Genomic DNA, 21,314 nt, shown 5'->3' with positions numbered 1-21,314 from the left:
GTGTATCCAGGAGGATACATGCCCCCCCCCACACACACACACACACACACACACTCGTACGGGCGGTGTGTGTGTGTGTGACCTGCTGTGATCGCTGTGGTTTTGTGTTTCCCAGGTCAGGAGTGTTGTGGAGAGGATTGTTCTGTATGTCCTGAACCGTATCGTATACCGGGTCAGTGAGATGGAGGGGCCTGAGATTCCCTTCCTCTGCCACAGCCAGCATGACTTCGCCAAGATCCTGTGGAAGGACGGACAGGCAGCGGGGTTCTACTCAGTCAAACCCAAAGGTTTGGTTCAGGGAGACGCATCAGGGAAAGATCTCCTCCGGGTCTTCTGTGAATCGTTGTTCGGTGATGTTTACCGACGCCTGTTTTCCTCTCGCTATAGACAGCTTGTGCAATCACTTCGTGACCCAGTGCTACCAGCTTCCTGTCATGGACTCCATCTTCATCAGGAAGTGTCACCGTGGAAACGGCCATGGCCTGGAGATGCTGGAGGACTTAGTGGACTCTTTTAAAGAGGACCAGCTGGGCTTGAAATACCCACTTTCCATCCCCATGTACAAAGGCAGGTATCCCTTCTGTCTCAGACTGCAGCACAAACAGCTTCTCAGCTGACAAAGAAAAAAACTTGCTAGCTTTTCTCCTTGGAACCCTGTTGCACATTCATACATGGTCATCTCAAGACCAAGGGTGACCTGAGTTGGTGAGGTTGTGTTTTACCGACCGTTTCCCCCACCCCCCTCCCTCCAGTGTGCAGCAAGTACCTGAGTCGATACCCTGCTGACGAGGACCTGCTGTGGGTGGTGGAGGGGGTCGGGGGGCCCTACCAGAGAGAGAGCGTGGCTGGCAAGCTGAGGAACCTCAGACTGAAAGGTACCACGAACGGAAACATGGGTGACGCCGAGCGAGGAGGACATTCAGCAAGCGTGCAGTGCTGGCTGGTCATGTTGACCTTTAGTGACATGCTGAATACAATTTCAGTGCAAACATTTTGATTCATGAGCTTGCTTGTGTATTGATAACGTGTGAGCGCTTGGAGAACAGGACAGGGATCCATCTGATTGGTACATGGAGACATCCCAAGGTGACATGTCACTCCTTTCGTGACTCCTGATTGGCCTGTTTGTCCTGTCACTCTTTACGCAGTCTCACAGCCCCTGGCTACAGCCAATGGAGACCATGGTTTAACGCCGCTGACAGGAGACCTGGACAGCCAGAAGATGGAAGACGGAGACACAAACCTCAGCTGTCTGGACATCACTGTATGTCCCTTTGTCTGTCTCTCTCTGCCTGTCTGCCTGCCTGTCTCTGTATGTCTGTCTGTCTCTCTCTCTGTCTTCCAGTCTCTCTCTCTGCCTGTCTGCCTGTCTCTCTGCCTGTCTGCCTGCATGTCTCTCTCCCTTTCTGTCTGTCTCTGTCTCTCTCTCTCTCGGTCTCTCTCTCGGGTCTATCTCCTGCTGTCTCTCCCTCTCTGTTTCCTCTCTCTTTGTATGTCAGTCTCTTCCCCCTCACTCTCTATCTCTCTCTCTCTGTCTCTCTCTGTCTCTGTCTCTCTCTCTCTCTGTCTCACGCTCTTTGAGTGGCTGGATAAGTTAATATTATGTGCGTTCACTATAGAGTTTGAGTTAATGAAATATTCATGTTTTGTAATTGCAGGAGGATATCATAGTGGTGAATAAGCATCTCAAGCTTGTTGAAGGTAAATACTCACACACACACCTGTGCTGCCCAGTCACACACACCTGTGCTGCCCAGTCACACACACCTGTGCTGCCCAGTCACACACACCTGTGCTGCCCAGTCACACACACCTGTGCTGCCCAGTCACACACACCTGTGCTGCCCAGTCACACACACCTGAAAGTCAGCTGTGCTTTCCTTCATCTTCTCGTCTCCCTCTTTCTCTCTTTCTCCCTCCCTCCCTCCCTCCACCCCTCCCTCCCTCTCCAGACTTGGAGGAGACCCCGGTGTCGACTCGTACGAGGAGCAGCGGGGGGAAGAAACGTGACAGAGATCAGACGGAGGACCTGGAGGAGAGCCATCAGCCCAAGATGAGCAGGTCAGAGAACCTGGGACCAAACCACCTACACACTCACGCTTTATGTTTCCTTGTTGTTGTTGGCAAAACCCGGACTGCATTGCAAAACTTGGCTAAGTCAGCTTTATTTTTACCTGCTAACTTTCGCACAACCTGTCATGAACCTGAAGCTTTGACTGATTTGTTTAGGTTGGAGGACGAGGAAGGTGACACAGAGGCCACTGCCATGGCAACAGAGGGGGACGGACAGGGGGAGGAGAAGGAGTGCCCAGGTCCTGTGGAGGCAGAAGGCCCTGCGGCCCCAGAGAAGCAAGAGGCCCCCGCCCTGGGGCGCCCAGCCCTGGTAGGAGACAATCTGGGGACCTTATAGAGACAGAACTGTCATGACAACAGGACTGCCATGACAACAGAACTGCCATGACAACAGAACTGCCATGACAACAGAACTGCCATGACAGCAGACCTTGCTGACGTCCACGTCTCTGTGTCTTTTCAGGGGGTGGAGGAGGTGAATAGAGAGCTGACGGATGACCTGATGGAGGAGCAGGAGGAGGAGCAGGAGGAGCAGGAGGAGGAGGAGGAGGAGGAGGGGAAGAAGGGAGTGGAACAGGAAGATAATCGGCAGCCTGAGAGTGCTTTGGAGAACGGCGCGGCAGAAGAGGATGTGGAGATGGAGGGGGGGAAGGAGGAAGAGGAGGAAGTGCCCAAGGATATGGTATGTTCAAACTTTAATGACTCAACAAATTTGAGTGAAAGGATGGAAACACGTCACTAAAATACTCGATTTTAAAGTCAACAATCCTGGAGGAGGAGCAGACTCAAACTATTTCAAAACTTTCTGTCATGCAGTGTACAAAAAAATACATTCTATGAATACCCTGAATTTCATAAGTCTCTATTGTCCCCCTCAGGACACTGTTGATGCAGCCCCAGTGGAGTCACCGACAGCAGAGGCAGAATCACCCCCCTTGTCAGAAGAAGAACCAATCGAGGCTCCCTTGACAGCTCCCCCTGCCCCAGAAGGGGCTTCTCTACCTGGGGAGGGTCCTGAGGAATCCGGGGAGGAACCTCCAGCCTCTCAGGAGCCAGCGACGCCCCAGGAGGCTCCTGCCATGGAGGAGGAAAAGGAGGACAGCGGCCCAGCCGACTCTAGCGGGGAGGCAGTGCTCCTCGTCGGGGTAGCAGAGCTGTCCTACCAGCCCCCGGAGGAGGAGGGGGAACAGGGGGAGGTGGACGGGGGGGGGGAGGGGGAGGTGGCAGAACAGGAGGAAAAGATGGAGGCGGAAGGAGAGGCCGTCACCACGGAGGGGGAGGAGGGGGAGGATGATGCGGGGGATGTTGGGGCAGCAAGGGGCAGGGGGGCCAGGCGGGCGGCTAAACGCCAATCCAAGAGACTGAGCCAAGCGCCAGCTGAGGGCGGAGACTCTGAGGTCACGGAGGTCAACGAGGAGGAGGAGGAGAAGGAGGAGGAGGAGAAGGCTGTGACAATTGAGGATGACGCCCATGCTGGGGGGGAAAACACTTTAATCCAGGAGGAGGAGGAGGAGGAGGAAGAGGAGGAGGAGGAGGAGCCTCCTGTAGTAGATCAGAGAGCGCTGAGGAGGAAGATCAAAGCCGTGAAGTCTCCATCCAAATCCAAAGGCAAACGACGTAGCAAGACCTGAGCACGCGCACACAAACACACACACAGACACACACACGTACAGACACACACACGCACATACACACATACATGCACACACACGCACACTCGTAGATTACACACAAAATGACACCCACGTATAGCACTGGGTGTTTGAAAAAGGGGCTGTTTTCTAAGTAACACAAAGTTTTAAGATATCTTCTGTTCAATCTTATTTAGTGTAGATAGATGTTTTTTTGTACTCTTTCATTTTATCGCATAGCATGACTGATGCATTAAGCTACTGTGAAGTTCTTTGTTTTCTATTTACTACCTTCTGAGAAATCCATTTGTTTGGTATTGAGATTTGCCAAACCTTTTTAATAGTTTGAAGTTACTGTAATTTCACTGATTACTGATTATTCCAGTTTAGGTTTAGTTACTACAAAAGTCACTATTACAGAATGGACGGTTTGGCTTTGAAGTGGACCGTTTAGTTCAGTAGAGGTGACAGTTTTTATTAGACAGAGCACTGATGACTTGTTTCCCAAACAAATGCTACCCAGATACTAGTTTTGAGCTTCATTTGTGTTTCAGAGAACACTTAACTTTGCATCTCAAAGTGTAAAATAGATTCTAGATGTGCTGAAAGGTGTTGTTATAGATTTTCTTTGTTCAAAGGCTGTGAATGAATCATGGATATATGTAGGCTCCACAATACAACACACACACACACATATTGATATATACACCTATATAGACACAATCAATATTGAATAATTACATTTGTTTACGTATTTGGAAGAGGAAGATGCATATTGGTAATAAAATGTAATGGTGCAGATATTACCAGATAATTCATGGTTATGGACATAATCAAATATACTTGATATATGATTGATAAGATTTAGATTTCACTGAATACAATAGCTGTTTAATAAGTTATTATATCAGAACTATTTATATATTGTGTTATTTTTTATATAGAAATACAGTGCTTTCATGGAAAATACACTTGTTGAATAGCAAAAGTTATATTATTAAAATAACATAGACATTTATCAATACTTGATGATCAATACTAGGGTGTAATTCTTGGAGGGTATATTGAGTCATGCACATGAAATGATGATGCGAAATGAGTCCATGCTGAAAGATTAAATTCTTAAGTTTAGTTAGAATCCCATAACTTGTTGTGTTAAGGGGATATCCTCCGTATTACAGGAAATGGTGGGTTGAAATGGCTATGGTTATTTTCCAAATAATCACCCCACAGCGTTTTGATACCGAAGTCGTTTGTTGACCAAAAATGTGTTATCTATGTAATGACCCACGTAGTATCCTGAATACTCTCTGAATGAATCTCCTTTAGATTCACTTATTTGCCCTGTCGTACAAAAACGACACGTCCTATCCTCGGGTCCTCTCCTTCAGACAAGGACAGGTAGAAGCAGACAAGTGCTTGTGGGGGAAGACCTGTTAACCCTCGTGCTGCCTTCGGGTCACATGACCCAAAGGTTCATAACGAACCATCGTTGTGTTTACCCAATTTTACCCAATACAAAAACAAATAAAAATAATTTTCTTTTAACCTTCGCAATGTGGGGGGTCATTACATTCAATACATGGGGATAAATAGAATAGCATCTTCAGTCGCCACACAGGGTAAATCATACTGCTCTAACCTGCTTCTCTTAACCCTTGTGTTCTCCTCGGGTCGTTCTGACCCATCAGTCATTGTGACCCACCGTCGTATTGCGACAACTTTACCGCATACAAAAACAAAGTGAAGCATTTTCTTTTAACCGTCGGGCTGTCTCAGACCCCCCACATTGCGAAGGTTAAAAGAAAAGTATTTTTATTTGTTTTTGTATTGGGTAAAATTGGGTAAACACAATGATGGTTCGTTATGAACCTTTGGGTCATGTGACCCGAAGGCAGCACGAGGGTTAAGAGAAGCAGGTTAGAGCAGTATGATTTACCCTGTGTGGCGACTGAAGATGCTATTCTATTTATCCCCATGTATTGAATGTAATGTTATTTTATCTTCTTTTCCTCTGTTTTATTAACTTGCGGAAATGGGTTTACTGGTTTTAATGCGTCCTCAGCTTAAAACGGTATGGAGAGACCTTTTTAAGTTTGTGTTTGACTTCTCCATCTGTGTTTGAGAGTGTGTTTTGAATTGTCCTCCAATAAAGTTGTGCCCACAAACGTCTTCGTAACTGGGAAGACTGTTCTGAACACTAACACTTTCAGAGAGACGAAACGGATCTCAATGTCTTGCTCCAAACCCAGGACCCCAGAACGAGCTGCGTTTGAATCAGTCGCTTACTACGCTACTGTGGAACTCGACAGAATCTTGACTTTAACTGCAGAGGGAGCCAATGTTGTCATGGTGTTGATCTCTCTCCTGCTGTACCGTCACTAGCCACATGGTGGTGCTATGGCTCTGTGCCAGTGTTGGGGCTGCAGCCCTACAGACTGGTGGCTGCCGCCGCCACGCACACACACACTCACTCTTCGGTCCAGGTCAGTCCCTCAGGTCAAGGTCACAGTTAGAGGTCTGTGTTTTTAACGTGTGGATATGGGTCGAAACTGCAAGGTTGCCTTGACACCAGACCTCCTAGAAGATTGTTGTGTGCGATCATGGCTGGGAAGTAATTAAATTCCACCAGTTGACATAATCAGTGGATTGGATTTTTTTTTTAATGTTCTTCTAGAAGGATCTGTTGTCACACTGTACATCAATCCTAACGTAGAGTTTAATTCTATATGTAATGCCATGTTTTTAAAAGTAGTTACATTTCTGTACTGTTTGAGGTGGGGAATAATCTTTCAGAGCAATTTACAATCTGTGATATCCTTGTGGTCAATAAATATTTCTACTGAAACAACTTCCCTTGTCATTAACTCATTGTCATCTCAGGTATAATAGTGATGACGTCTGCTGGTTGCCTCACAGAAAACACGACAAACTACACAATACAAAGTATTGTGATCCTGTCGGTTGTATGTGTGAGATCCATGGCTTTCAACTGATTTGCAGCATAAACTGTACATGGCATCACTGGCTGCACATGATATACCTCACGATCTGCCCCGATTTTACGGCGCGCGTACGTCATTTGATAGCATCCATATATCTGTTAAACCTTGGAGCAGCTGATGGGTGGAGGCATAAATCTGTGTGTGTGTCACGGTGACAGGTCCAAATCTGCCAGTCCTACGAGCTCTCCACAGAGATATCCTTGGCTCATCTTCACTCCTCCACATGCATCGTGTCATATTGCCCCTTTGAACGGAAGTGTGTGTGTGTGTATGTGAGAGAGAGAGAGTGTGCGTGGCTTTGTGTATTTAGGTGTGTGTTTGGGTGTGTGAGAGAGATGGATATGGTGTTTGTGTGTTGTGTGTTTGTGTGTGTGTGACACACACACTCAGAAACCCCCCAGAGTTTTAATCGTCAGTTGTCTTAAGTGCTGCAGTTAAAGGGATGTGCTCTTCCCATGCTATTCAATGGAGGAACCCTGTTTATTTGTATTTTCGGTGGGTGGACCAGTGAGCCGGTCTTAACTCTCATTTACTTTGACGGTGTGTGTGTGTGTGTGTGTGCGTGTCAGCAGTTTGGCCTGATTAAGCCTGCCACTGACACGTTTGTGTGTGTCTGGGTGTGTGTGTTTGTAATTAATGATGTGTTCCTCCTCTTCATAGGGTAATAGGATTTCCCCGCCTCAGGCGGCAATGATGGGAGGGTGGGGGGGGGGGGGGTGGAATGAAGGGACTGTGTGTGTTATGTGTGTGTGTGTGTGTGTCAGTGTGTTTGCACTGGGGTTAGTGATTGGGAACCACAGTATAACAATGCTGATAGGAAGCAATGGTGTGTGTGTGTGTGTGTGTTTGTGTGTGTGTGTGTGTGTGGGGGGGGGGGGTTGGGGGAACAAGCAGGTGATTTATAACACACCAACACCAGGTCTCTCCTCTCTCCCACAGCAGCAGAGCAAGCAAATCCATTACAAAAGAAGTACACTGTTAATGGGCTTTGGCGTCTGCGCGCGTGTGTGTGTGTGCGTGAGAGAGTCAAGAAGAGAGAGATAGAGAGACACAGAGAAATAGAGAGAGTTTGTGATAAACAGAGCTAGAGGGTGTAAAGAAGGTGAAGGTTATTGAGGGTATGTGTTCCTGTAGAGGCAGGTTGGTCTCAAGGCCCTCGGGACAGGCGTGTGTGTGCGTGTGCACGTGTGTGTGTATCCACGTACGACACTTTACAGTATTATTTGTCGAGTCTCTTATAGAGTGGGCTGCTTCCTGTGCTCTCTGCTGCTGCCCTCTCTACGCAGGAAGAGAGGGGCGAGGGAGAGAGAGATGAGAAAGAGAGAGATGAGAAAGAGATGGAGAGAGAGATGGAGAGATGGAGGCCTGTGTTTTCTCCGAGCGGAAGGACTCTGGGGATTAAACAGAGGAGAGAAGGAATAAATAAAGAGAATGGAGCGCTCCCCGGTAATGGACCAGCGGAAGGCGAGGACCACGTCTACCGCTGTGGAGTGTGTGTGTGTGCGTGTGCCTGTGTGTGTGTGCCTGTGTGCCTGTGTGTGTGTGTGTGTGTGTGCGCCTGTGCGTGTGTGTGTGTGCGTGAGCGCGCGCAACCACGTGGGTCTCCTCTCACATTACCCTTTACATTAAAATCAGTCAGGGGGAAAATGAGTGCAGACCTGGGCCAGCGTCGACCCACCTGTCCCCTCAGAGGGAGGCTGAACTGGGAGCCAGAGGAGGGGGGGGATAAGGAGGTGACAGAGGGGGCGAGCTGGGGGTTGTAAGCCACCACCAGGCTGGGGAAGCTGCCTCAAGGCTTGGATCCAAAGTCAGTTCCACGCTTCCTCCTCACCTAATGAGCATTGCGGGGCAGGGCCTGGATCTAAACACAGAGGACAGGGGATGAATCCGGGATAAGACTCTGACCCCGGCTATGTCTCTCCTGTGGATCTACTTAAAGGGATAGTTCACCGAAATGACGAGTATGAATAGGGATGATAATATTGTGTTGTGATATTGTAGAAAGCACGCAACTATGAGTGTTGTTTTTCGGCGTTTAATTCACAAGTTGTTTTTGATAAAGTCAAGTAGTGCCCGTATAGCAAGAGGAGACTTTTATTATCAGTAATATTTACATTGAAACAGCAGCACCCTAGTACCCTTTCTGTCCCTTAATCCTTAATGCATTCATGTACAAACACACACACACACACCCAGCAAATACACACACAGACACACATACACACAACAAACACACGCATACGTACCACAAAAACACACATACGTACCACAAACACACACGCAAAGCAAGCACACAAACACACCCACACATGTTCCAGCTTCATTTTACATTGAGGAGAAACCTCGATCTGTCTAAAATGAAACTTCTACGCCCCACAATCAGACAGAAACCCAGAGTGGACAAAATGATAGATAATAGTATGTATTACATGACTGGCCACTGAAATGGTATACAAAATGCAGATGCAGGACTGCTTGTGCTTCCTATTGTATCAGTCACTAACGTGGACATGGGTCTCCTGTGATGGACCATGCAGAGTTCCTCCATCCCTTCCTGACCAGCTCCAGTCCCAGGTTTCCTTCTCCGTGCCATAAGTGAAGCCCTCTGCTTGTAAAGAGGGCTCTACAAATCACATTTGATTCGATTTGTATCGCGTTGGCTCAATACGGACACTTTTTCTCTACTTTGGCAGAGCGGGGCTTTTGCACCCATAATTTCAACCTTTCAATAGCCAAGGAGACCCTGGGTTATTGTATTGGGGAATGATACTGCATTACTTTGACAGTTTTACAAGGCTGCTTTAACAATAAGTAACTTTCTTTATTCGTCTGCACATTGGGACAATAGGAATCCACTTGGCCCTCACACCTCAACCTTGAGAATTTAATTTTATGAAGTGCATTGTGAGGTTCACTGTCTACAGTCGTGGTAATAGAATGCCTTTTATTCAGAGCTCTGCATAACTAAGCCTATACACCCAAGGCTTGTTGGCTCCAGACTAGAAGAGTTACCACGCAAGGATTGTAAACTGTGTTTCCTCTGCCTTGCTGTCTCCCCCTGCAGTTCCCCACGTGACCCATAGATGGCGCCGATCGCTCCACGCAGACGGCAGTAAGTCACAGATGTTGCCTGTCCCCTCCTTTTGTTTTTTTCCCTATTGAAGAAGAAGACCTCAGCTGTTGAAGGAGATTCTCCATTATGTGTTCAATGTTCTTTTGAAAATCATTTCCATTAAAACATGTTTTTTTTAAAGGGACAGCGACAAAGGGAAGGTCAGGTGAAGTATTGTGGAGAGAGAGGGGGCTGTCGGGGACGTCTACATGGAAGGATCTGTGTGAGGGAGCCATAATCAGGGAACGGTATGTGTGGGGTGTGTGTGTACGTGTATGAGTGTATGTGTGTGTGTGTGTGTGTGTGTGCGTGTTGGTGTGATTGTGTGTCTGGCCCTTTGCTTGCTCGCGTGTGTGTGTTGGGGGATGGGGTTGGCATTGACGTGTGTGTGTGTAAGTATAAACCTTCGATATGTATTTGTTCTGAATAACCATAGAGATTGAGATCGAGGTATACTTTTTTTGGGAGTCGATGGTTGTGAAGTGTTGAAGACTGTGCGAGAGAGAGTGTGTGTGTGTGTGTTAGGAAGAGTGTGTGTTGGGCAGAGGGACAGACAAAGGCTCCTAGAAATCCTCCCTAAGGTTGGCAGACCCAGATTCCCCGATCCAGAAACCTATCCTGCCGTACGGCGGCCAGAGAGGCCAATTAGCAGAGGAGCTAACACACAAAGCAAAAATCAACAATCGTTATTTTGGTTTGAAACTGTGTAAAACATGACTGGAAACAATAGACCAGATAGAGGATTTACTCTTTTGGCTTACATTCAGTATCTGACCTCTATCACAAAATGAAGCGTGTCCTTAGTTCATTAATGGATCCTTCCACTGTTTTTGGGCGGGTGGGAGATGGTGAGGTGGAAGGGACAGGCCCAGTGTCACACTCCCAGAGGGGGGTGGAGATGGTGGGGGGGCTGTTTCTGTTGAGGTTCGAGGGACGATACGGAGGCAGCAGGCACCAGTACAGTTCAGATTTCCAGCAGACTGCCTCATCCCTCCATCCAAGTCTCTGTCGGCATCAGGGCTCTGCTCCATCTCAAACACAACAGCTCGGAAAGGGGATTGAAATTCAGCTCATGAAATTAAGAAAAAAATGTTGATGGAATATTTTTGTTGTTGTTTGTTTGTTAGTTGTTTTTTGTGTGGGTTTTTTTTTATACAAGAAGTGGCACTTTTTTCAATCCGCAACCTGAATTCTCAATTCTTCTCCTGAACGTATGGAGTAGGACTGGAGCAGAGGCCTGTGGTGGTACCACCCGCCCCCCAGCTCTACCACACAGTGGTCTCCCCCATCTCCTGCCCGGGGTGAGACATGGGAGCGCTGTAACTGGAGTTGCTGGCCAGGGAGAAGGGAGGACTGGGCCCCCCGCCGTACGTCTCCCCTGGGAGGGGCTGCATGGAGCTGGGTAAGCCCGGCTCGGGGCTGGGGGTGTCTGCGTGGGAGATCATGTCCGTGAACCTTTGGTCGTCTGGGTGGTGGGCCGCCACGGAGCCCTCCATGCCTCCGGGGCCGGAGCCCAGGATGTAAGGGGACTCTGCCGGGGACTGAGCCTGCGAGGAGGGAGGTCCGTGGGGGAAGAAGTCGTAGGTGCTCCCTGGTCCGTAATAGTCGCCCTGGTACTCTGTGGGAAGGGGGGAGGGAGGAGAACAGAGAGTCAGGATCTGCTGTGACTGTTGGAGAGGAAAACGACACTGACTAACAAATCTGTCAGCATGGAGAACTATTTTCAGTATTCTCAACCTGATTACAGTTGCACAAGCATAAAAGCTTTACATATTCACACCAATTCTATCTGAAAGATTGCGATAATGAGAGTGGGCAACCGGCATGACATTCACAAACTTCAATTCCCTCTCTACTAGAAGTCAAAATAAACAAGCTAATTATGGAGTCACACAAACAGAACCCTGCTAGCTTAACAGACCTCAAGAATAGACCTGGGGCGTTTGCGAGGGGGGGGCAGAGGAGAGGGGTGTGAGAATAACCCTGACACGCACACACACACACACACACACACACAGAAACACACACCCAGCCTCCCTTTTTCCTTGCAGCAGACGAACAGAAGGATGGAGGGAGCAGTAATAAAGGAGAGCAGACTCCCCAATGCTGCCGCAACACAAAAGAGTGTGAAAAGAGACACGCTGAGAGAAGGGAGGGCGCTGGAAGAGAGGGATGAAGGTTTTGTCCTCCCCTTACACTCTCTTTCGCTCTCTCTCTCTTTTTCACTCTCTTTTATTGCTTTCTTTCTTTCTCTCTCTCTCTCTCTCTCTCTCTCTCTCTCTCTCTCTCTCTCTCTCTCTCTCTCTCTCTCTCTCTCTCTCTCTCCTCTTGCTCTCTCTGTGTTCTAACCTTCAAGATTCCATTTTAATTCGACTTCAACACCACGAGCCATTCAGGAACTAGCAGACAATGCATCTCTCAAAGTGTCTATCAAATCCCAACCGATAATGTTTCATGGCGACGACGACAAGCGTACGCTCACAGGAACAACCTCCGCCGCCCAGCGTGTTCGTGTGATCGCCAGAAGACAGATGCCTTTTGTCTTATCGTTCTGAGTGCGCCCCGCTTGCCCAGGCCCGCATTCACAGACAGTCTGAGAGCAGAAGGGCGGATCCGGGATCAGTCCTGCTTTCCAGATCCGGCTGAGAGTCTACGGACAGTCCTGATCCAGGATCAGCACTCTGAGACGCACGGTGCATTTCAGCTCTTCTCCGCCGACTCCTCAGTCTCTTAAGAGGAAAGGGCCTGTCTGCTGCTATGCCTACACACACATGGCCAACTGGTTTAGTCTAAGGAGAATCCCATCCGCTTTCTGGTAACTTTCCATGGGATGTAGAGAAAATCACTTCAGACACATCTCTGTGACCCGATTGATTCATTTCGAGCTTAGATGTACAAAGCAGTCAGTAGCAAATAATACAAGAAAAAGCTTGAAGCCCAAACAAAACATGATGTGATTATCAGGAAATTAATATGTGCTAATCTAATTACTGTGAAGGAAAATAAAATCAACAGACAATCAAAGAGTAACCCAAACAAGCTTTCCCAAATGAATAATCATCCCAATGAATGAAACATCAATGAAATATCCCCTCCTGAAACTGTCAAACAATCCAAACATCCATTATTTATTCATTAATAATATATAACGTTACATGTGGTAACCGAAATCCACCCTGTGATGTAAACACTCTGTTGCGAATGCCAGAACAGGGTCTCTCAACCACACCAGAGCAGTGTCTCTCAAAAAGGCCTCTCTGACCACCCAGCCGTCACGTTGCCGCGAGGCTGCCTTCCCAGCGCCAGGGTCTTACCTCCGTAGTAGCCGTAGGCCCCGGGCCCCAGGATGTCAGGGTCCTCCAGGCGGCCCCCGAGGGGCCTCATCCTGCGGGGGCCTCTGAAGAAGGCATGCCTCCTGGCCCCCAGGGCACTCAGCTGTTTCATACGACGCTCTTTGGACCTCCGGTTCTGGAACCACACCTAGCGGGCCGAACAGAAGGCAGAGCAGCCGTTATTCATCTTTTCAAAAAGGAGTCAGGTGGCTGAGCGGTTTAGGAATCGGGCTAGTAATCAGAAAGTTGCTGGTTCGATCCACGGCTCTGCCTATGACGTTGTGTCCTTGGGCAAGGCACTTTACCCTACTTGTCTCGGGGGGGAGAATGTCCCTGTACTTACTGTAAGTCGCTCTGGATAAGAGCGTCTGCTAAATGACTAAATGCAATGCAAAAGACGCGGGGTTCACGTGGGGTCGGGGGGGGGGTTGGAGAAATAGGAGAAGAGGTTGTTGTCCGTGGGTTGTTGTTTGTTTGGTTTGTTTATATCGGGATGGTCGTACTCAAAATCAATTTAGTTCAAACGTTGCAAGAAAGTCCCCCCTCACAGAAATGTAATCAGCAGCTATTGACAGATTTAGAAAATCAAGAGCAATGTGTACGGGGGTTGTATAACACACACACCACCGAGAGTTAAAAAATAAATGGAAATATAAGAGTCCAGTCCAAGGCTTAATGAAGATAAATCAAGACGAATCTCCAATGAAATTAGACTTCACTTTAAGACCTTAACTTATTGTAGGCTATGTGGCCATGGGCCATCTCAAGGGTCTGTGACAAGCAGCCAAGACAAGAGCTATTTTACTCATTGTGTTGCTGTGCTATTGTGTGTTCTCTCACATGTTTGTCTTTGTTTAATAACCGTATGTACATTATCCATGCCATTGTCAATTGGATTACCTTCTGCTGCTCTGCTACCTCTTTACAGAACATGTCCAGTAGGATCCTGTTCTCCTCTAACTGTAATCACTGGCTTGGATAATCGAGAAATATTCCATGCATTATGTCACGTCCCAAGACGCCCCGGCTTTCTGAATGAACGCGTTAGGAACACTCTTGCCACGATCCCACCGATACATCGATACAAATGACTCCAAGCACTACACGGGTGCCTTGATATGATTGCATATTCTCGAAGCCAACTGACGATAAAGAAACACTGAAATGCGTGGGCATTCATAGAGACCGAGCCCATTGGTGGTGTGTGGATGGGGGGGTTGTATGGAGAGGGGCAGGAGGAGCAGGTGTCTGTGTCGAAACATCACAGAGAGACGAGGAATGTTCAGGAACATGGACATGAATCAGGGACAAGGAAGCCCAACGTCAAACCAGCGCAGCGATAAATAGAGCTGATCAAAACAAGCTGTTTTGAATGGCCTCTCGTGATCTCCAGCCCTGATAAAACGCTACAGCTTGGTGGCTGGAATAGTTAGCTATTTGATTAACTCTGAGTCGTGTAAAGCTGTCTTGTGGCTACATTCAGTGTTGAAGTTCAGAGTATTTGTTGGACGATACTTTCAGGTTGTTGACATGAAACCCTTTGGTCTAATTAAAAGTAACACAGAAAATAACAAATAATTAATTTTTCGACTGTGATTCTGTTAAACATGCCAGGTATCCCACCAACCAAGAGAGGAAGACATCAAATGGTTGATGAACAAAGGAAACATATGAAAGAATAGTTTTGCATTGTAAACACATTCCTGTATGGCTTTGCATCTTCACTGCATAATGATGTATGTTAACACCAGCCAGGCTGCACCAGAAGCAGAAACCCACTGTGCTGGAGATTAACAAAAACACACACACACACACGCACCAAATAACACACACACACAAAAACACTTAGGCATTCCTCTCCATGCTCTACCAGCAAAGGCGACACCTGCTTATTGAGAACAATCGTCTAACTGTAGGGTACATTTTTATGGAAATGTTCTCGCTCCCCTTGAGAGAGCGTTGCTTAGGGATTACACACACATGCTGTAGCCCCGGCATGGCTCCAGAGGGCTCCCCGCGTGGAGAGCAGTCGCAGTTAACACACAACAAATGAGAAAGGAGATGATGAAATAGGACTCCATTTTGGCACCATGCATCATTGTGCTTTCCATTGTTGATGATCACAAATGAACGTGATGGATTCGGTGTTATCGAGAGGCAAGCGGATTAAAAACACACAAACGCACACCTACATCCACTGACAAGGGTGATGCTATGTTTCTACAGTATAAGCTTTGGGCTGGTCGTAAAGGAAGTGATGTATAGGCTGTAAGTGAAGGAGAACAAGTGGAGGATATGCAAATTTGAGAAATCAGCGATAATTACAGTAAGCTCACAAAAAGCCACATCTGAGCTGGTAGAGATGGTGCTAATCACCCTGACACAGTTTTAACCCAGACACCAAGTTTGTGTGAACGTGTGTGTGTGTGTGTTTGCATCTGGCATAGAGCAGCAGAAGTATTCAATGTGGGGGTGAGAGTTTGACAGCAGAGAGGATGCCTTGTTTTCTGAGCTGGACAGAAGGGATGTTATTGTTTCATGATGTGATGGCTGTGAACTCAACACAAGAAGAGAAAACAAACAACCCTTCTTAGACAAGAGAGATTGACTTACTTTATCAATGGACCTGTCTATCATAGAGCTTCTCTAATAGATTGTGTGCAGTACAAACTTGCATAAACGTGGCAAACTTGCCTTTGGTTCCAAAAGATGTATAAATATAATAGAGGAATGCATATATTTTCTGCAGACACCTTGATAATCTATGACCATGGTGTCTCAGGTAGAAAGCCTCCACATTATAATAAAATAGTTTTATAGTTTTATAGACTGACAAATGCAATCAACTCTGAGTGCAAAAAACATTTTGGTTTTTGGTAAAAGATGATTATTTGGTCAAATATAAATAGCTTGAGAATAAATAGTATTTAAATTTTATATATATATATATATTTAGCCTTTTATCTTTATATCCACCTTTATATTTTTCAGAACCATAGGCCTAATCATTTCAAAATATTACCCTAACACTTCTCTCTCCATGGGATATGTAAGTGTTCGATTAATTGCGATTTAATTCCACAGAAATATCTTATTCTCATTCTTATGTTTTTTCAGTCCTCCTGAATACAATAAATAACATTGCCAGATCACCAAGGTAAATGTGGGCCAATCTATCATCTTCAAATATAAATGTTAGACTTCTCTCTGGGTGGTGTAGCACAATACAAACAATCTAGAACAAATATCAAACAAGCTATTGAGTGTTACCTGAATAACTCGCATGTTTAATCCAGTTTCCTGGGCCAGCTGTTCACGAATGTGTCGGGTGGGTTTCGGCGTTGCCACAAAAGCCGCTTTTAAGGTTTCCAGTTGCTTGGCTTTGATAGTGGTGCGTGGCCCTCGTCTTTTGGTACCCGAATTCTGCTCCTCGTTCTCATTATTGTTCGTTTCCTTATCGGATGACGTAGAATTGTCTGTCTCTTTTGTGTCGTCCTGTATCGGGTCCTGAAGATCCGGTGATAAACTTCTGTCGGTACACGATGACACTAGGGAATGGTGAAGAGAACAGAAAGGTCACTGAAGGTGTCGAGGGGCTTTATGTTTAACCGCCTGCTTAATCACTTCTTAATAAAGATTGAAGAGACACATAGGCCACAGACATCTCATTTTAAACGATTTAGAATTCAGCTAAATATAGCTTATTGCAATTATAACACACCGTGTAGCCTACAATAAGGGCAACCATTTTTAAAAAATATATAAAATCGGGTCGACAAAAGTTGTCCCTGTGACCCTGTAGCGGATATGAATAATGAGACAGAAATTATACATGAAACGTGTAACAAAAAGGGTAGGCTAACTATCTCGCGCGTCCCAACGGACCCTCTGCGGCGCACGATAACAGCTTGTCATTGTCCGATGGGAGGGGATGTTTAAACCATTCATCTGACAAGAATGTATAGCCTTGATAAGACTGGCTAGAGTAAAAATGCTCTCAGCTATGCTGCAATGCTTTGTTAGAAACATCTTCAAAAGATTTAACAACACTGTCCTATCGGCCAATTGCAGCGTTAGGGAGGGGGTGGTTTAGTATCCTACACGAGGGGGGAAATAGCTTGATCTCAGCCTTCGTGTAGGTCTACACGGGATCAGGACGTTTTTGAGATTGCAAATATTTACAAGCAATCTTTTTTAATGTAAGAAATTAAATATAGGATTTGAGCACATTTGGATCTCATCCAGGTGACGTGGTAGTTTTGGTTCAGCCTATTCACAGCCACTGTGGTGTATATTTGTACCGGGTTGAATAATAAAGCTTATTGTTTGGGTTAATACACCTCACATAAGAATGTAAGAAAATATCAGCGTTGGGGTTGAGGTGCACCGGGGCCTTGGCCTCGGGATCTCAACCCCCCCTGTCCATGGTTCTGAATTGTGGGACGTGTGGCTCTCGAAGGCCTAAGGCATTATCCGATGGATACAGGCTGGAAACCATGGTTTAGAAACCATTTCATCAAATACCTTTGATTTTGAGAAATAAGATATTGATCGAACACATCAAATTTGCTTAATTTTCGGCTGATCAAATGATATTCATGAGCCTGAATACACTAAATGCAGAAATCATTTTTTGAAATGTAGATCTAAACAATAACCTAGCTGTGACCTTTAGGCTATTACAAAATGTAGGCCTAAATAAATAAGCACGTACAATGATTATTTTATGGAATAAACACAATTAATGCATTGTTACCTGAATTCAAGTTGACTTCCTTTATAGCACCTGAAGTCAGGTAATCTTCTTTGCACACAAATTTGTTTTCGTCTATGACGTACAGTTCCTCGCCCGTGGATAGCTGTTTGTTGCACACCATACATGTGAAACAGTTGAGATGGAACACTTTGCTGCGCGCTTTGCGCACGAGGTCGCTAGGTGAGATTCCTTGAAGGCAGCCAGCGCATTTTGTGCCAAACCGCCTGGAATGGGAAATAAATCAGAAAACAATTACGATAACTTCAAAGTATTCTTCTAAAATTGCAGAGCAAGCAGGTATTTTATTTTGTGGTATTTAAAAACCAAATCCTGCTATATTAGGCCAACATGCAGCCCATATTCTTAACCGACAACCCGGAACTGAGTAACGATAATGATAGGCCTATAAGTAATTATAATGAGTCATGTTGCAATTTAAAACAGGTACATTTTAAAATGTATTTTTAAACAAAAAACACTATGGACAAATGCAGTTACAACAAGAATACTTCGAACATAAGTCTTCTATCACACTATATCCCAATGTTGGCCAGCTAATTTAAATTAGAGCCGTAGGCATTTAATGAAAATAACAATCATGATCACAATAATATTAAGAATAGGAAGAGGAACCATTGTTGTTAATATATAAAAAATTGGTATTTTAGCCCAACAGCCTTTTTATTTTATCATTATGACTGGTAGGCTATTATAATGATTAAAGTTGTTATCAATTTCAATGTTGATAAGAAAGAAAAAAAAAAAGAAAATGACATTTATAAAATATATTTGTGTTGCCATTGTCAATAATGATTCTTTGAACCTTCAATTAACTCTGTTTTGCAGCAAACAATGCACCTGCGCCAGAACACTTTCAAATATTGAGAGACCATTTAAATAATAATTTTGATTGGCTTTCTCTATAACTATTAGTGACAATCAACACATTGTGACCAGGCCAATATTACAGGATTAAGTATAATATGAACATTTTAGGAAAGGAAATCTTCATAATCCACAATGAACCGCCCTTAAAATGTCGGGTTGATGATGAATTGATTTTGACATACGCTAGGTACAAATACGGGCATTTAGACTCTTGGTTTTCGCGAATAATCATTTAGGAAATTACTGTAACCAGATAACTCTATTTACATACATATATATATATATATATATATATATATTTCCCCTGTGATTTTAATGAATTAATCCACCGTAGCATGAGCCCAATCCTCGCCAAATCTGAGAGCTTCATTCTTTCCTCATCACTGGGCCCCAGGTAGACAAATATACAGGCTACAATTTGATTTTTTTTTCAATTATTTAAACGTTTTACTGGTACACGTTGGCCTTTAGTTAAATCAACGTCGGAGTTGTGAGACAGTTATTGGGGAGAAGGACAGCAGCGAGTGATCAGGACAAGCCCCCTTTTTTTCGAGCTTTATTCCACACCGAATCTGTCTCCTCATTTGCAATGGTATCGCTTTACTTTCCCTTTCACATGTATGGCGAAGCCTCCCCCAGCGAAAGGGCAGAACTCTACTTAGACAACAAATGGACACATTAGAGTGATTACTGTTTCGCCTGGCTAATGGCTGTCCATTTAAATCCACGGCTAGATGGGGCCCAGCTAATATGATGGTCAAGGCCGTTTGGGGCCAACAGCACTAACACAAAGGCTTGAATACTGGGCCCTATATGTCATTAAACAATTTGTTAGGGGAAAAAAAATCTGACACATACCTAATTGCTAGGATGCAAGAGTGCGACAAACAAGGGCTTACATTTGGGCCTATCAGTCAGTTAATTGACACACTTTTAGGAATTGTGAAGGCTTAATGGATATTTATCTAAAAGCAGTTGGAACAAACAAAAGTGAAAACAGACGTTGAGAAACAAATTCATGAACAAATTCTGAGAGAAACCATCCTTCAACGTTACCTGACCGTTTTGTTGGTTCATAGGCTATTTGTGGCCAATATTCTGGCCAATTATTGTAGGCCTATCCGTTTCAATAGTAGGCCTATCACTGAATGTATTGTTTGATTTACGAATATGGAAACTTTTCTGTTTTTATGATTTAAAATAATGACATTATTGGAAGTCTCTTATTAAACTGTGGTTAAAACTGCAGATATTTTGTCTGACACTGAATTAATTGACTGTCTCTAGATTATTTGTCTATTCGAATCGACAACACACCATTCACACGCCATTTGTTGCAAGTGGATTTTTTTTCTTCATAAAATAAAAAACACCTGAATAAAAAGGATATGTTAATTCACATCTTTGACTTTGCACTTGTTTTCGGGGGAAATCTATTGACTTGTTATTTTCAAAATCCGCTTTGAACTGTCACTACCTTCTTGTAAACAATTCGGTGAGTGACATTTAAATAGGAGCAACTGTTTACGGCAATAACGAGAGAAACCACAATCCTCAAACTCCCTTGAAAACAGAAATCCTGAGTGACACAATCTTCATGAAAGAGCTCCGCGTAGCCCACTAATCCTTGATGTATTTGAGGTGTTTTGGCAACCCGATTTACGCATTACCCGAGCCAATGTTCCTTACCTGAAAAAGTCAATTTTGCAGTATAGTTTGCCATCCCTGGAGAAGCACTTCTCGGTCAGATTACAGTTGCACTCACAGCACTGGACGCACTTAGCATGCCACGCTCTGTCCAGTACGTTCAGTAGGAACCGGTCTAGGATGGGCCGCTCGCACCCGGCACAGTGGACCATCATGTTGCTGCCCTGGAGGAGACCGAGTGCAGACCTTCCCACGCGGGCACCGCTGCTCGGACTGGGGCAACCCGGTTCTACGCGGAACAACGTCTTGACTCCGGGTTTGGGGACAATTATAGAAGCGAATGTTCCGTCAGTTGTCAATTCAACCCTCCTCTCAGAGGCAGACGCAGAACCCTGGAAGTTATTGTACTCCTGGCCCTGTTTACTGTCCAGCACTTGTCAGAATCCTGAGGTTAGATACCTCATCAAATGCTTCTTCTCGCGTAAAATTGACACATTTCCTATCCTCCGCAGAAAAAAAACTGTGCATAGGGAATGCAAATAATTTTACGTTTCTTTTTAATCCTTTGAAATCATTGCTTTATGTCCACTTATTTTCCTTGCCTTGCCTCACCTCACGTCGCCACTTTTCGCATCACTGTGGTTTGGTCTGCAGGCGCAACGCGCATCCGTATTCAGATTGGATGACGCTCTTGTTAATTCCTGTGCCTGGGTGGCCAATCAGAGCACAGTTGTTATGGTTACGCTTTCAAATAATCGTAGACTAACCTTAAACCATGCTTGTAGCCTGGGTTTAAATTTAAAGGTAGATTTTTACAGCCTGGCAAAAAATGTAGACTATGGAACCACAATATCTTACTGTGCGTCATGA

General features: G+C 45.3%; 3 protein-coding genes across 4 annotated transcripts in view; 2 read left to right on the top strand and 1 right to left on the bottom strand.

Annotated features, from left to right (window-relative positions):
• fam169ab (family with sequence similarity 169 member Ab) overlaps nucleotides 1-632 on the top strand; it is a 16,239-nt gene extending 15,607 nt beyond the window's left edge. For both annotated transcript variants that reach the window (XM_062484076.1, XM_062484077.1), the window contains exons 5-6: nucleotides 116-287; nucleotides 388-632. In XM_062484076.1, the coding sequence (XP_062340060.1) occupies nucleotides 116-287; nucleotides 388-617 (402 nt within the window). In that variant the 3' untranslated portion in view covers nucleotides 618-632. The remainder of the gene's footprint in view (nucleotides 1-115; nucleotides 288-387) is intronic.
• Nucleotides 633-715: 83 nt separating this feature from the next.
• Nucleotides 716-9,785, top strand: LOC134039063 (cilia- and flagella-associated protein 251-like). The gene is made up of 8 exons (XM_062484813.1): nucleotides 716-875; nucleotides 1,149-1,264; nucleotides 1,659-1,701; nucleotides 1,953-2,061; nucleotides 2,230-2,383; nucleotides 2,537-2,755; nucleotides 2,952-3,521; nucleotides 9,774-9,785. The coding sequence occupies exons 2-8, from the start codon at nucleotides 1,223-1,225 to the stop codon at nucleotides 9,783-9,785; spliced, it is 1,149 nt and encodes a 382-aa protein (XP_062340797.1). The 5' UTR covers nucleotides 716-875; nucleotides 1,149-1,222.
• A 1,210-nt stretch (nucleotides 9,786-10,995) lies between these two features.
• lhx5 (LIM homeobox 5) lies at nucleotides 10,996-21,069 on the bottom strand. The gene is made up of 5 exons (XM_062484215.1): nucleotides 20,487-21,069; nucleotides 17,910-18,133; nucleotides 16,424-16,701; nucleotides 13,136-13,301; nucleotides 10,996-11,439 (listed from the first exon to the last, which is right to left on the bottom strand). Exons 1-5 carry the CDS (start codon nucleotides 20,657-20,659, stop codon nucleotides 11,087-11,089), a joined length of 1,194 nt encoding a protein of 397 aa, XP_062340199.1. The 5' UTR covers nucleotides 20,660-21,069; the 3' UTR covers nucleotides 10,996-11,086.
• Nucleotides 21,070-21,314: the final 245 nt, after the last annotated feature.

Source organism: Osmerus eperlanus, chromosome 18 (genome assembly GCF_963692335.1).
Source record: "Osmerus eperlanus chromosome 18, fOsmEpe2.1, whole genome shotgun sequence".
Taxonomy (NCBI): Eukaryota; Metazoa; Chordata; class Actinopteri; order Osmeriformes; family Osmeridae; genus Osmerus; species Osmerus eperlanus.
The sequence above is the reverse complement of the archived record's forward strand: the minus strand, read 5'-3'. Positions and strand labels throughout refer to the sequence as shown.

Excerpts from the sequence above, each read along its gene's own strand:
- lhx5 (XM_062484215.1), bottom strand. The coding sequence starts at position 20,659 with ATGATGGTCCACTGTGCCGGGTGCGAGCGGCCCATCCTAGACCGGTTC. Across the intron at positions 13,302-16,423 it reads TAAACATGCGAGTTATTCAG|GTGTGGTTCCAGAACCGGAG; the intron begins GTAACACTCAAT and ends TCGGCCCGCTAG. Across the intron at positions 11,440-13,135 it reads GGCCTACGGCTACTACGGAG|AGTACCAGGGCGACTATTAC; the intron begins GTAAGACCCTGG and ends CCCTTCCCACAG.
- LOC134039063 (XM_062484813.1), top strand. The coding sequence starts at position 1,223 with ATGGAAGACGGAGACACAAACCTCAGCTGTCTGGACATCACT. Across the intron at positions 2,062-2,229 it reads CATCAGCCCAAGATGAGCAG|GTTGGAGGACGAGGAAGGTG; the intron begins GTCAGAGAACCT and ends TGATTTGTTTAG. Across the intron at positions 2,384-2,536 it reads CCCTGGGGCGCCCAGCCCTG|GGGGTGGAGGAGGTGAATAG; the intron begins GTAGGAGACAAT and ends GTGTCTTTTCAG.